Source organism: Austrofundulus limnaeus, unplaced genomic scaffold, assembly GCF_001266775.1.
Source record: "Austrofundulus limnaeus strain Quisiro unplaced genomic scaffold, Austrofundulus_limnaeus-1.0 Scaffold3, whole genome shotgun sequence".
Taxonomy (NCBI): Eukaryota; Metazoa; Chordata; class Actinopteri; order Cyprinodontiformes; family Rivulidae; genus Austrofundulus; species Austrofundulus limnaeus.
Window position 1 is genome coordinate 6183807 of NW_013952405.1, and position 16586 is coordinate 6200392.

At 38.6% G+C, this 16586-nt stretch overlaps 1 protein-coding gene across 1 annotated transcript in view; it reads right to left on the reverse strand.

Annotated features, from left to right (window-relative positions):
• Window positions 1-13379, reverse strand: part of atf7a (activating transcription factor 7a) — a gene marked incomplete at its 5' end in the record, with an annotated part of 17536 nt that extends 4157 nt beyond the window's left edge. Inside the window, 10 exon segments of the mRNA XM_014019531.1 lie at window positions 752-857; window positions 1274-1462; window positions 1665-1814; window positions 3145-3264; window positions 3359-3452; window positions 5410-5558; window positions 5774-5938; window positions 6351-6463; window positions 8103-8199; window positions 13308-13379. Coding sequence (XP_013874985.1) covers window positions 752-857; window positions 1274-1462; window positions 1665-1814; window positions 3145-3264; window positions 3359-3452; window positions 5410-5558; window positions 5774-5938; window positions 6351-6463; window positions 8103-8199; window positions 13308-13379 — 1255 coding nt within the window.
• Between the last annotated feature and the right edge of the window lie 3207 nt (window positions 13380-16586).

Here is a 16586-nt window from a genome sequence, read left to right on the forward strand (position 1 = left end):
AAAATATATATTTTAACACGGATGGAGCCATTTTATTTACGTGCAAAGCATTCTGGGTAAACAATAACATAAACTAGGTCATCGGTGCGAGGGTGTGAGGGAGCTATATCCACCCTGAAGGTTAATCTTGGACAATATCTGATGATCGACTCTTTTAAATGAAACCAGAGAGCGTTGACAGAGAGGAGAAGGTAGAAATGACTCAGCCTGGAACTGAAAATATGGATGGAGGACCTCAGCTTAGCTTGTTAGTTTGTCGCGCTAGCACCGAACTAAAACATATTAGGATATATAGCGTTGGCGCTAAAGCTAAAAAGGCTAAGCTGGGGTTCTTCTAACATGAAGCAGCTCTGTTGTCCTCCATCTATATTTTCAGTTACAGGCTGAGTCATTTCTACCTTCTCCTCTCTGTCAACGCTCTCTGGTTTCATTTAAAAGAGTCGATCATCAGATATTGTCCAAGATTAACCTTCAGGGTGGATATAGCTCGCTCACACTGAGGACCTATCCATGTCATCATTTACCCAGAAAGCTTTGTGTGTAAATAAAATGACTCCATCCGTGTTAAAATATATTTAAAAAATTTTACAAAACTTAACAGCCTACAGTATTTTTACAGTTAAAATAAATGTTTAGACATTATTTTAAAGGGATCCACGATTAGTTGTAACATTAGACTTTATTTGATAATGTTACACATAATTGTGGATCCCTTTAAAAGGACAGATAAGTCTGTGGGTTGGGGTCTCACCTAGGTAGGCGGTTTTCTTTTGTAGGGTTGTTACAGGACAGTCTTTGTGGGCCAGCAGCAGCTGCTTCAAATGAGCCACCTCATTTCTCAGCAGAGACACCTCATTCTGAAAAGAGAAAAGAAAAAATAGGTTATAGCTCACACTTCATTTATTGGTAACACTGCACAACCAATCTTATGTTTTAATATAATTTTTTATTTCCCTTGATGCATTTTAATGCATTTCAACTCTAATATGTTCTTTATGCTGTTTTGATTCCAGAACATTTAAAGTTCAAAGTGGAAAAGCAGGTTTACAAAAAAAATAATAAAATAAATACCACAAAAAAGATCTGAAAAAAAAAAAAAGTCATAATGACTGCCAAGGTTTCAGAACTGCAACGCAGACTGTTTATAAATCCAGCCAGTATTTCCTTTAACTGACACTGTTCATCTGGAATAAATCTCGCAAACTTCCAAAACTAGTTGGAGGCTTATAAGCGTGGCGTTTCATCCCCGTCCGCCCACGCCACACCCACTCACCGACAGTGAGATGTTCAGAGAGCTGAGCTCCTCGGCCTTCTTCTCCAGAGAGTTGACCCACAGTTTGCGTTTCTGTCTGCAGCGCGACGCCGCCGCCCTGTTCCTCTCCAGGAAGCGCTGCCTTCTCTCATCTGGGTCATCGTCTAACGTCCGCCGCCGACGCCCACCTGTAGGCTGCGCTGGAGATACCTTGAGGGAGAAAACGGCAAGAAGTCAAAAGGAAACAGACAGACACAGAAAGGCGAGGGGAACGGAAGAGAGGAGAAAGAAAGGGGAAGTTTGAGTAAGTTTCATTATTTTTAAGTGCATGAAGAACGACATATGGTTTCAGTAAGTTTAAAAAAAAGTTGCATTTTTTGCTTCATAGAGTCAGGTATTGAAAAAGAAGTACCTGAGGTTGTGCGGGTGATGGAGCATCTGGGTGCTGGACAAGAAGCTGATTCTGCTCTGCCTTCTGAGGTACCATGGGGCTGCTGCCCATGGCCATGACCCCCAAACTCTGTCCTGATGGGCTCTGCTGGGACAGGGCAGCCTTCAGACGCTGCGGGAATACAATCACATGTGCTGCGTCAAAAACAAACTCAGGAAGTGGTATTCATGAGCCAAAGTGCCAAGTTTAAAAATATGAAAAAAAAGAAAGCTTCATGTCTGGAACAAATCAAACACAGAAGAAGCAGGTGGTTAAGACTTAAAGCAGGAACAGCCTGAACTAAGAGCTGATTTGAGCTCATTTTTGTTTGATCATAGTCATTGTTCAGTGGTGAAATGTGTGATAAAAGTGTATTTATAGTAGAAAAGTCGAAATTGTGTAATTTTTTTGCCTGCAGCATATTCATGTGACATCCTGCTCTACCTCAATCTCTTTGTACTGAGTTCTGTTCTTGAGGCGTTGCATCATCTGAGGTAAGTTTTAAATCATGTTGCTCTGATTTATCTTTGTCCCCAAGAAAAGAATGATTTCAAAGCGATACGGATTCATCCAAGGAACACATTTAGTTTTATGTTTTAAAGGAGACATATCATGCTTTTAAATCCTCCTTTTTCACAATTAAATCATTCAGTTGGGGTCTATATAAAGTGGAAATGCAATGCTTTGGTCTGAACTCATCCTTACTGTAACTCCACAAGCCCCTCTTTCACCCCTTTTCTGAGGTGTGTCTCAGATCAACTCGGTTTGATGCTGTCTCTTTAAATCCAAATGAGTCGCCCTTCCTCCAGCTTTCAGACCGGTCCATTGTACTTTGATCGAGGGGTTTTCGACTATATAGCTGTGCAGAAACTTTTTATCTACGAATTAATTAAAAGATGACAACAACAGAAGAGGAGAATGAAGAGGAGAAAACTGTAGTTGGTAAGTCCAGACCTTATTTTACACTTATTTTTGACTTATTTTACAGTTCCATCACAAATAATTTGACGTAACAGTTCAGAAAACATCATAGAAGATAAAGAAAACTGAACGGGTTGAAAAATATGATCCAAACAGAATATAAAGTTATCTATGCAGCACCAGGAGAGACTTTATTAAACTTTTGTGTACTCGTAGAGACTCCAAGTACGCAACAAAATGCATTTAATGGCTAAAAAAGTGGATTTTGCATGATATATCCTCTTAAACTTAGCAGACACTTGGCTGAACTAAAAGATACATATTTTAGTTGCAAACAAGCTTTCTCAMGTTAAAATTTCATCCATAGTTCTGTGTGTGCACAAGAGTTTAAGAATCTCAGAAACTGTGTTGTTGAAAGGGTTAAATAAACAAGTTCCTGCAGAGAAGAGTCAGATGATGAAAAAACTCAGCCTAGAGGGTGAAGATGGAGAGAAGAAGARATAAAAAAGGAATAAAAATAGAAAGCTAATCTAGCACCGACCATCTTGGCCTCTGTGTGGATGCTGTAGCCAGAGGGGGAGTTTGAGCCGCTGCTGCTGCCTCCCAGAGGGGGACCAGGGATGCCAGGAATGTTGGGTACCATACACATGGGTCGGGCCAGCTGGAGACCATATAGATACGATGCATAAATACACGTGAATTAAAACCTGTCCAACTTCTTGACTGTAAAGTTACCAGACAGCAGACCGCCTTACGTTAATAACAGATGGTATATGAACAGGACCAGGGAGCAGAGGAACCGGCTGACCAGAGGGAAGCATCATCATCGGGTAATGGCTGGTCGGTGAACTAAAAAAAAAAAAACCCCAGCAAATATCAGTCATATTTCTTTAAAACAACATTCACACATACAGTAAAATATTTCGCTGAATATTCATGAATTTGCACCGCTGAAGCTGTGTTCTTAACACATTTTGCAAAACTGAAGAAGTGGAGGACAAAAGAAGAAGTAGCAGATATAAATAACCCTCAACGGCAGAAAAACAGTGTCTTAAAGGGATGTCCTTAAGTAATGGAGACAAAAAAAATTCAGCAGACTTTAAAAAAAGGATCAAGTTTTAGTTGATCAGTTTATTGTTTGCCAAGCATTCTTTTGGGTTTTCTTTGACTTTTTTTTTTAAAGCTAACTAAAATTGATGAAAGTGTGTGTTTGAGAAAAGCTGCTCAAAACAAAAATACCAGAAGTCGTGATTTAAAACGATGCCCCTGTATGCTTCATACTTGAAATGGTAAATCACCTGAACTTATGTAGTAGTTTAAGTCACTACAGACTCCAAAACCCTTTACACTACAGTCATTCACACACTGATGTAATAAGCTACATTGTAGCCACAGCTGCCCTGGGGCATACTGACAGAGGAGAGGGTGCAATTTAAGGACTAAAACTTTCAATCTATGCAATTAATCACAAGATATTTTTGCGATTAATTGCAATACAYTTTTTAGAAACGATCGCTCTACTATGGCTGAATGTGTAGGTTTGTATGTTGCAATACACTMCATGTGTGACACACTATGTACAGTTTTTACTTTTGTTTTTCTTTTTTCTTCTTATTTATTTATTTATTTATTTATTTATTTATTTATTTATTTATTTATTTATTTATTTTTGCTGACAACTGTGGCCTCAGTATCTCTCTTTCATTCCTCATGCAGTACGCATTTGGAATGAAAAGAACAAAATCCTTGAATTCTTGATTTAACCTCATTATTCTGAACAAAATTTAACTGACTCACAGATGTTTGGAGCATTTTTAGGTAATGTAAATTTAAAAAGGGGCAATGCATTTTCAAAAACTTTAAACAAATAAGACAAAGCAAGCCGGTCTTACTTTTTCCTTTTTTTGTCTTCTCTAACACGCTGGCCAGCGTCGCCTGCGAATCTCCTTCTGTTTGTTTATGCTGGTTTTAAACTCAAGTGATATTTCGGGCTTAAACTGCTCCGGTGGTGAGACAGTTCAGCGTTGCAGCGCTTACAGAGAACTTTACTTCTTTCAAGCCTGCAGTAAGGATAAGTTTTTAATAAATACGTCCTGAAGAAGCTGGTGACTTCCACCATGTGTCTGCCCTGGCTGCAACTCAACCGGGTTCATGAGAGCAAAGTCAAATAAACCTGGGCATGGTAACAATATTTATTATGCTAATTTGATCCATTTTTAATACACTAACCTCACTCTTTTATAACAACTAAGACAAAAAATTGCTGTTAGTAGTCATTTTTAAATGCAATTAATTCAATAAAATATTTTAGGATCCCATCTTGATGTTTTGAAACCCCACTGTGGGTCCTGACCCCAACCTTGGGAACCACTGGTCTATAGCTTTTTTGCTAAACTAAATGCAAATTTCCCCACTGAGATACAAAGGATTATTTTGATCTATATTATTTTCTATGAATGAGCAAAACTATGGATGTGTTTAAAGTTTTGCAGCTCCAAAAATACAATCAAGGCAAACTTAAACATTATAGTGTCGGAAAAAGWATGTTGTGCTTGCATTTTAATGAGTTTCTACATGCAGGAACAAAAAAAGCAGAAAAGCAGAATGATGTAACTGTACTGTATGGTGTTTGTTCTGCTTAACTTATGTTTAAATGTAATCAACAGCTTTAAAGATTGTTTTGAAAAAAAAAACAAAAAAACAAGACAATATTTAACTGGTCAACCAGCCTTGTTGCTTCAGTGGGGTTTTTTTCTAACAAGAATTAGAGGTCAACAGAGGTCAAAAGGCGGATGATATTACTCACCCTAAAGTGCGATTTGAAGGTGGTGCCTGTGTGATGACAGAGGTGGGGGACGGCATGGTGGGATGAAGAGCATCAAAGCCCAAGTGTAGTGGAAGAGAACCGGGTCGCACAATAGTTGGGGTGGGGGCTGAGTGCCTTGGTGGTGTGTCCTGAGAGATAAGCAACAAATGAATGCAAAACATGCATAACAGCTTTGAGACGTTTTAAATATAAATAAATAATAATAATTTCTTGTCCTATTTGTTTTAAAAGTAACACTGACATTTTTAATCACTATTTGTGCAACATTAAAGTCATAAATGACATGGTTACACTCATCCTCTCTGTACCCTCATGCAAACCATCCTCTTTTCATGTGTACTACCTTTGCTTTAATCATAGGCTCATTGTTGCTGTCTGATGTTCCAGATAGTGACTCGGGACTGCCTGGTGGCGAAGAATCCACTTCCACAGGTTCCTCCTTCTTCACCTTCACGTCTGACGGGGTCTGCAGGCTCATGTCCAAAGCCACAGAGTTGGCTGCAGGAAGCTGAGAAGTCACAGAGATCAAGACAATTCAGTTCTCATGGTCAAGAGACATTATATAGAAAAAGGAAGTAAGAAATCATTACACAGACCTACCAGTCACAACTGGTAACACCAGAAACTCATATTTTTAGCGCAATAAAACACAGAAGCCTCCGAATAAAAGACTCTTGACAAACTGCTGCAACAACTGAAATTCTAATGATGCATAATAAGTGTGCAAGGCAGGAATTTCAAGCTGTAATTTTTGACTAAATCAGCATTTGAGGTTTTAAAAAAAGGAACTAAAACAACGCTGTTGTTTTGTTTTTCACATAATGGAATCCTGCAGAAACCTCCTCTGGTTTCTGAACATAATAAAACATGCAGAGATGAACATGCACACGGCGGATAAAGACATCATCTGTTTTTCTTACAGAGTTCTTGGCTCTCTTCTCGTCATCGTCTGCATCAAAAGAACTGGCCAGCTCGTTGAACAAACCAACTTCCTCGCAGTTCTTAAGGAAACGGGTGGGGGTGGGTGTTTGATCTGGGAAAAGGTCACAAAAACAAAAGAGATGACTATTAAAAGCCATACTTTTGCACTTAATTCACACTTAGCATTTAGTAAAAAAAAAAACAGTTCACACAGAGTTAGAACAGGTAACTCTCAGAATTGTGCAAACCTTTGCACATTTTCTGCCAACACACATCATGTACAGCTATAATATAACATGCACTTAGTTATACTGAGCTTTAACCATACGAATATCAGTCATAATAATATTTACTTTTGTTAATACTATATTACTATCCCATGTCTTCTCCTGTTTCTTTTTTGTTCATTGTATTATTTTGCTGTTTTTGTRCCATTACACATGGTTCTTCTGAATCACGTAATTGAATCGTCATATTTGTGGACGCTAACGGAAAAGGGAAGTATCATTTATGCAGCAGTACCAGAGTTTCCTCTAGCGTATTATAGCCCAAATGTCTTTGACCCCCGCCAGGCATCAAAGACATTCAGAGCCAGCTGAGATTTTTCCTGATTTTTTTWATTTATTTATTTTTTTGTGCCACTGGACATTGAGACAACAGTGTAAGTGGCTAGGACCTAGCATTAGCTACGTAGCACTGGTGTGATTTATGACAGTGGCGTGGTGTGTCCTAGTAGCGTCTGTTTGCCTCATTCAATGCAATTTTTTTTTCTGTTTTTGTAGCTAGCTTTTGTGGTTCCTCCATACTTGTTTCCTAGCTACAAGCTAAATGCTAGCCCTCAAACATGGCACGGTATAGCAGTAGACGGTATGCAGTGCATACGTCGTCATTTTTAGATAAATGATTTCTTGTTTGTTTGTTTGTTTGTTTGTTAGGTCACTTAACACTAACTTGATAATCATTCAAGCATAAAAAAGGCAGTTAGCTGAGAATGATAGTATTTTGTGAACACGTCACAGTCAACATAGCAATAAAATCCATTTTTAATTGGATCTTTTGGGCACTTTGTTTCTACACAATTAGTTTTTTTGTTGTTGTATCAATAAAAATATCAAAAACAACATAGTTTGACACAAAAAATAGAATTTTAGCACCAACAAGGGGATTCCCAAAGAGCTATTAGTTGTAAACTTGACATAAAACAGATGATCAAGTGAAGGATGATGCATCTCAGTCTGTCTGGAGAAAAATTTTCTCATATTTCTTAATGACAGGGCTTTCAGATACTGGGACACTTTTCCTTGTTTAGACCACTTTCTTTTTTTAGATCATGTCTACTGCTAACATGTGCCAAGTTTACTTTAAAATCATCTTGTTTTCTTGTTGCCCCACTTGCTAATTAGTGCTGTTTTTGACACAAAAAATCTTTGTCTAAATATCCAAAACAATTTTTTTTGTCTAGTGTATGAAGTGTATCTTGAGTCCTTTTTGAGCTCAGATGATCCTTAGGGCAGATTTTTAACTAGACAGGCACACACAAAATGTTAAGTCACATAAAAATTTAAAATAAAACCCCCTTGAAAAATCTTTAGATGGCAAAACAAAACAAAAACACTTTGCTTAACACCGAGTCAAAAGATTACAAGACCAAGGATTTAGAAGCAACATTTGAAAAAATTAAAGTGGTGGAAGTAGACGTAGCGTGTAAACACAGCCAAAGCTGAATTCTGGGAGCCAACATTTAACGTTACCTGCGATGATAACAGAGTCGGTTCTGGCAGGTCCAAACTTCAGCGTCATCTCATGCTTGTGTTTGTGAACCGCCAAGTGGTCCTCGTTGGTAAACCTCTGGAGCAAAGTGAACAAGAAGAAGAGAGAAGAATACGACGTAAATTAGCTGAAAGATAATTGTGTCCTGGTGACATGAGCAGACCGTTTAAGTGTAACCCAGATATCATATTGTCATAATCACAGACAGATGTAGCACACCACTTTACTGCCCATACAGTACAAACTACTTGACTAAGAAAACTGTAGTATGCAATTTCTGCCTTGTGTAGGGCTCATTATATGCAGAGGATGGGGGCTCAAATAACCTCATACCAACCTAAACATTCCTAAAAAAAATAAAAGGATGAATGTGGATGAAATTCCATGAAATGATTTTAATGGCACAGAAAATGTAGTGAATGAGCCGTGGAGCTGGTCTCAAATATACAACAAATTATCAGCAGTCATATATATTTAGAGTTTAACCACATATCCACATATTTTGTTACTTCCAATCAAGTACTGCATTGAGCTACAGGACGTCTGGCACAGATACAAATCAGACATGCAGAGGAAAGAGAACAGCCGTCCTCTGAGACATGGAACGTCTTCTCCTGACAAGTGGCAATGTGATTCACCCAGAGACGTAGGAGGAATAATCTCTGGCAACAACCGATTCACTGTTCGCCGCAGCCTATTTTAGGGCGGCGCGCTGCAGTTAGGAGTTCAGTCGGGAGAGTGAAGTGGAAACACAGTCGAGTGTCAGGAGCCTTATTTTTAGCCCCACCAGAACGCATCACAGATACGTCTACATGTCCCGTCTGTCCCCTCCCTGTGAACAAGACGACTAGATCTTGTGGAGAAAACTATCCCCTACTAATCTCCATGAGTTAGATAATATCAGCTAGGACTGCCATGCAAGAAATAGTGAGCATCATATTTGGGGGGGGCGGGGGGGTCTGCTGATATTATTGTTGATGTCAACTTTGTCAAAGGAAAACCCTGAGCAAAGCCAAAAGTCAATCATCCTTGTTCTATTATGGGCACGATTCAGATTTTCCCGGTAGACAACTGCTGCTTATAAAAGGGCACCAGTAAAACTGCATCTGGACGTTAAGACCTTGTAATGTTAGGGATGTTCCGTATCTAACACAAATAAATAAATATGATCATAGTGATATTATTTAAGACCTAACAACAAAACAACCGCTCACTGAACCTCAACTTTAGAAGTTCAGGGCCCGTATTTATCAAACTTCTTAGAGTGGAATTTTAGACTCAAGTGCTGAGAATTTCTTAGATTTACTCCTACTCTCAGACTTAAGTGTAAAAGTCTAAGAATCAYTCTTACTCTCCCGAAAAGTTAAGACAGCTCCAGAGGTCTCTTAAGTGGTTAGGAGTTGCCACTACGGGTCTGAGATGGACTRAGAGGACAGAGATGACAGCTGTGTCCTCCTCAAGAATACTCTGCACCAGCGGTGGATGCTGGTCTTTCAAGGAGGGGAAGCTCAGTTTCAGCCTACATCATAAAATGTGTCGGTTTATTAACACAAATTCTACCCTCCATTCTTTTTCAAGGTGGAGGGGTGGAGGGGCTCAGCAGCACCCATTGGACAGAAACTGCGATAGAAGTCAGAAAGTGACAGAATTCAGTCTCCAAACACAAGCAGCTATAAAAAAAAATCACCAGAAATAGAAACTTGATTTGTTGCTAGTCATTTTTAACAAACAAAATGCCGCTAAGAGGATTAGGAAAGTCTCCGGTTCAACTCAGAACAGAAACAAAAGTAATAAAAAATGCTCCCACGGAATGTTTACACCATAAGATTGCTGATTCGCTCATTTCGCTGTCAATCAAAAAGGGCTCAGACAGATCATCCAATCATCATGMAGATGCTGAGCGTTCGAACCAGCYGAGKCGAGCCCACTGCCCCATAGACCCCCSAGAGACACTGAATGTCTGATGGGCGGGACAAAGCCCAGCATTTATCCAATGACTCAACTTGTTTCCCTGCACTCTTTGCTTCGCTATTGAACTCTGTGAACGCTCAGCGTCCGCAATGTTTAAAGCACTGTGAAGCTGCGGGAATGAGTGAGAAGAAATCTGCGTCGTTACCAGTGATAAGAAGCTGATTCTGAACAAAAGTTGAGCGTGTTGTAGCACATATTTAGTCATGACATGTACACACAACAGTATATATTTGATCACTTATTTTTTTGACATTTTAGGGGAAGCTGAGCTTCCCTTGCAGTCTAAGAGCAATCGCCTCTGCTCTGCACCACCTTAGAAACTGCACTGAGTGGTCCAGGTGTCTCCCACCCGAGTGTGATTTTCAGTTACAATGTACAGAGGAACTTAAATAAGGTGTGGAAAACAGGTTTAGTCATCAATACAAAAGAAAAAAGGGGAGGGAAAAAAACAATTACCAGTGCCGTAATGTTGGACTAAAAGGTGGAGTGAAAGCAGACGACATGATGTTGTCAAAAGTCTGGATTTTAAATGTTTTCGCTCCRCTGGCGAAGGTGGGATTGAACTTTTCTTTTATTATGTTTTCTTTCTTTAACTCAAACTTCACTAAATCTTTTAATTTCATAAAAGACAATTTTTAAAAATCTGCAGCGTCGGCATGGTGGTGGYGGGGTCTCGGACCAAGCGGATGACAGAGCGGTGTGTGTGAAGGGGGTGTYGTCTGCGAGTAGTTTAGGGAAGAGGACGAAGAAGAGGAAGGTGCAAACTCAACATTACCTCAGGCTCTGAGAYGTAAAAAAAACATTCAAGCAGCAGTTTTTTAAATAATTTGCAAGATTTTCTTTATTTGTGATGTAAATGAGGAAATTTTATGTAATTTATGACAATCAGTACAATGTGATGTGTATGAACATTACTGTGTCGAATGTGAACTTATCTTTCACAGATTTATCTTCACATTTCTCAGAATATACTTGAACATGAAATCTGATGGAGTGATTGGTCCAGGCTGGGTTTTTTTTTTAGACATCATCAGGATCAACTTTAAAAAAAGGATTAGCTTTGCGGCACAGCAAAGTATCATAAATCAGCTCTTAGACTGACAACAATTGCTCTTACACTTTGCTTTTAAGTGAGACTGAGACGCTTGATAACAGACTTATAGTCTCAGCTTTTAGCTGAAAGTTTTTTTACACTCGAGTCCATGCTTAACAGAATTATTAAGAGTAATTCTAAGAAATTAGATAAATACGGGCCCTGGAAAACTTTGTAAATGGTTTAAGTATTGTGACATGTTTCAGAGCTTAAAAACTACATAGCTGACAAAATGCACCATTGTTCAGTGTTTTGATTAAATTTTTTATGCGTCTAATACAATTTCTACATCATTAAATCATTTTAATCACCTTTGTTTAAAGCTAAATTCCACAATCAATTACAGAAATTCTCATATTAATTTGAATATCAGTACAGGTCATTTTTATACAATCTTAGCACAATCTTTTGCTCAATTTCCTCCCCCAAAAGTGATGTCACTTCTGTCGACTCATCCTCACAGCTTTTAGTCGCCATTTCTTTTCAAGAGACAAAAAAACTTTATATTTTTACTTTCAATCTAGTGTTACATAACCTCTTGTTGTCCCTCTGATTCTGTTTATGTCAAAAGATTATTTTACCGACTCCATATTTGTCGTGCACTAAGACGGTTCAAAGTGTACTCTTCAGTGTTTGCATGTAAACAAATGGCTTGTAATTGTTGTCAACAAATCAAGACTCTGCTGATTTTACTCAGTTTTTACTTCAACAACTTCACTTTAAAACTGTCAGAGTTTGGGCTTTTTTTTGTATTACCTATGGTTGCTCATCTATGGCCATCTTAAATTGGGTTGACTCCAAAAGTTAACTAGTTTTAGATCTACATTAATTGCTTTTTAATAGTTTCTTTCAAATCTGCTTTGTGACAATACAAAAACAAACACACACACAGAGAGACGTAGTCAAAAACAATGACACCTTCATCTTCAGGGGCAAATATTATTATTATTATTATTATTATTATTATTATTATTATTATTATTATTATTATTATTAACAACAACAACAACAATAAGTACTGTGCGCTAGCAAATACAATAAAAAACTTAATTTAAAGCAGTGGATTACTGGCTAAAATGTCAAAAATGTCACTCCAAACTTACTTGGCTAAAAACAATTTGAATCACTCAGCCAGAAAAATAAAGGTTTTCAAGCCAAAGTTTTATAAACTACGGTGATTGTGACGATGCTAAAAAACACCCCCAGATGTTTAACACCAAAACACAACCCCAGACGTGTTTAGTTTGACACTCAAACAGGACCACAGCTGCAGACCTGCACCGTCATCAGTGTCACTTTGCCTTGAAAAGCTTCCAAGCTGTTGTTTAGGCTGTTTACTGAACAAATAATCTCGCGAATCACACATGCAATCCATTTACAACAAAGAAATATGTCCAAAAAAATAAAAAAATAAAGACACGTCTCAGTCGCCACAAGTTTGGGGAAAATAAAGAACAAAGGCTCATTTATCCGTCAAAAAAACATTTAGGATTGCTTTAAATGACTGTTGTTTATCCCACAATTATGTACAACAGATCATTTCTAGTAAAATATTTTTAAAAGTATATATTAGTCAAATGTTTTTATAACCACATGAACACTTTGTCCAAATTTTAGAAAAGACATTCCACGACAGCCTCTATTACATCCCACAACAACAGAGTACCAGACAACTAAACGAGATTACGCATATTTCCTGTGTAAATAATTGTCCTAGAGCTTTTGTGTTAGAATTTCTCCCTCCTCTACTCTGTGATATGAAGTCGAGCCCCGACACACATTAACTAAGAAGCATGTGAGTGTACTATCAGCGCTCCGCTGAGTCACTGCCGTGGCTCAAACCTGTGCCTGCAGGCGTTCAGCGGTGACAGGTTGAAACAATAACGGTGCTCTGATTACTCACTGGAGCGTTCAGTGTGAGTCACTGCTAAAGGAGACTGTCTCGTCTCACAGGGACTCGTGTGATGCTCATTATAAGTTGCATAAATCACAGATGGGCTTGCTTACGTCAGCGGGGAGAAGGTAAAAGACAAAAAAAATTCCCCAAACCATCAGTCACTTTTTACATGTCTTTAAGGTGTCCGCTCATGTAAAACCCAGGTGAGGGTGGGAGAGGACTTACCTGTCCACAGCCGGGAGCGTTGCACACAAAAGGTTTGTCGTCCCCCATTTTTGCAAAGAGCCTGCAGTGTAACTGTGGAAGAGGAGAAGAGGAGAACATTGTTGCCTGGGCCTTTTCAGGGTTTCTAAACAGACAAATTCTGACAAAAAAAAAAAAAAAGAAAAAAAAACAGGGATGCTGCAGCTTGTAGTCGGAGCAGGAAGCCGAATGCTGTTTTAAAAATAACCCTGGCACCGGAGGAAAACATGCACAGAGGCAGCGAGAAGAAGTTTCCCTGGTGATACTTCCTTCACGCAGAGGGGCTTCTGGTCGGCCAATGAGGAGCTGCTGACAGTGAAGAAGGACAGCTAACATTTACACAAACACATCTCCCTCTGCTGCCACCTTCAACTCATTTACACTTCTAACCACTCGTTCCCTTTATACCACTCCCTCTCTTTACCTCGGCAACACCTTCCTTCTCCCTTCTTGCAGTCACAGCTTCCTGCTCTGCTTTTAGCCGTTTCTCCCTGATCACAGTTCTTCTCATTAACTTTTGTTCATGACGACAGTCGGGAGACAAATTATAGAAAAGTATCAAATAGCAGTTTGATTATCGTATGTCTGGTGCTTTTATGGAAATGATTGCATTGCCTGTGAGAGAAAAAAAAAGATGAAATAGGTCAAAGTGTTAAAAGCCCAACTGTTTAAATGGAAAACTTTACTGCAGCTTAAACTGGAAACTTTATAACACCTCTCGTGATGTTTGTTATTGCCCATGTTGGTGCGTGAATATCTGGAGTTTCACCAAAAAATCTCACGAATCAGTGGACTAATATTAATGACACACTCAGGAAATAATCATTGGACGTACATCTACAGCTGATTTACTTTTAAATTCAACACCATTTTAGATGGCCATCACAGCTAAGCAACCTTAGCAAACACAAAAATGCCTCTAACTCTGCCAGWTTTACAGACATTCAGTTAAAGTTTTGTTTTGCTACTAACTACTGGAGTCACCATGTGCAAAATATCTTGTGAACCACCAGACAGATTTTTTTTWAACTCTCACAAAGTAATAATGTACATCTGTAACTAATTATCTTTAGGAGTCCAATTCAAGAAGCTCTCCACAGCTAACTGACCATACTGTAGGAAACACGAACATGGTTATAACTCAGCCAAACTTACAAATAATGGGCTAAAATTTAGCGTGGTAGTGGCTGAGCCTTATCCCAAATGAATGCTACATGTTGTGGAATACCTTTGCCAAAAACACTGGCAATAAATGTTAAAGTCAGCACTGACTGTATGCAAAATATCTTATGTACCACTAATYGACTTTAACCCACACAAAATGACTATAACTCAAACAAGATTACRGATAATGAGCTCAAATTTGATGTGGTAAAAGCCGAGTTATTCACAAAACAATATTTAATCTCACAATATTGAATGACATTGTGGATAATGTYATTTTTAAAGTTTGACACAAATGGCAAAAACTTTATTTCTCAGCACAAGATGATCTGGGTATAAAACTRGTGTTAAAGCTGTCAGGCAATATGCAGTCCTCAAGAAGTGCTGGGTGTTTAAATATCATTATGAGATCAATGTAAAACAGAAATTTTGTCTGAATAATTTGAAGTGCTTTTACCATTTTTTAGCAGCAATTCTTTTGTCTATGTGATTGCAGCCTGAACAATTTTAAAGATGTCCAAAATAAACACCAGAAGAGGGCTGCAGAACTATTAACTCCTCATGAAACACCCTTGGAGATCCAAAGACGCCCTTTTCCCCTAGCTCCTTCTGAGTAAACGCTCTTATAAAGAGTTAAATATGCACAAGCTGTCATCTGGTTTCTTTTCTTGTTGAGCATCCATCAGCAACTCCACCCTGCCTGCACCGTTGTGCTCTCTGCTCAGCTAGACAAACCTTGTAAAGACAAGTTGGAAAAGTAACAAAAAAATGACTCATTAAAATTAAATCAGGGGAAAAGTCAGAGAGGATGTGCGGGGCGACAACAGAGTCATGAATGTTTTAGCATTCTCAGCTGGCACAAAGTGACGTCTGGACGCTATTACGCAACTCTGTCCCACTGACAGTGCAGGTCGCTGAACAAGCACCTTGTTATGTACACAAAAAGAACAAAAAACAAAGAAAAGCTACCACCTATTGTAGTTTTTTGGATTTTATTTTTATTTAAATTGGCAGCTTCTAAAACGTTGCTTTAAAAGCTCAACACATCMAGATATTCCACAAAAGAAGCCGAGAGAAGAATCTTAAAAATGCAGCTCTGAGATGCTGACCACAAAACCCCCTTTTTATACCTGTTATATGGGTTAACCATGCAGCCGAACATTATTGAGTGGGACAGATTATTCATTTTTTTGGCAAGGCATAAATGTCTGAAAACTTTCCCAGTGTTGAAGTCAGTGCATTTTCCTTCTTCATCCCCCATCTCTCCTTTTGCTGAGGACAACTGCCCCTGAGCCAACACATGATTACTGAAGCCCTGCGCTGGAATACGACACTCCCATGACGCTAAACTCGCAATGGGCCTAACCGTTGTTTCCTTCTGGGTCTGCATCACATTTGCAGGAATAAAGTAGCAAAWAAATAAATAAATAAATACAAGATAGAGCAGAAATTCTATATACGATGGACAAAGGCAACAGGTCAGTGTCGGGGTCTTCACAAACTGTTTCCAAGTTGCTGACTCTGTATGCTGCCAAACGAGATACTCCATCTAACTCGTTATACCGAGGGTGTGGACTAAGCAGGGGAAACAGACACATCTGGCATCAGGAGTGGGAACACATTTCAGAGTTTACATCTTACTTAAGACATGTCCGACACTTACTTGGCTGGCTGGCACAAACACAAAATGTGGAATTTGATTTTGTGGAGAAGACCATAAACACATAAAGGAATGGATGGAAAATCCCATTTGTTATCAAAAGCTGTCATGGCTAAGATTTYGAAAAGATTTAAAGGTACTTAATGAAAAGTCAGGAAAACTGGTCAAAAGAAAATAAATAAAGAAACAAAGTGTGTACTTTTTTTTGTCTCATATTGATGGTTCATGTGTTTATAGGCGATGTCCATGGAAGAGCTGTTTGGAATCAAGAAGTCTGACAATTTCTGATGTATTGTTACATATTTACTGACCTTTTTACAGATAATGACATGCAGTGTTTCCCCTAGGAAATTGGTCTGGGGGGGCTACTTGTTTTATAAAAACTTATATTTTCGTGACTCACCTGCAATTATGGTAAAACATTTACACATACATGA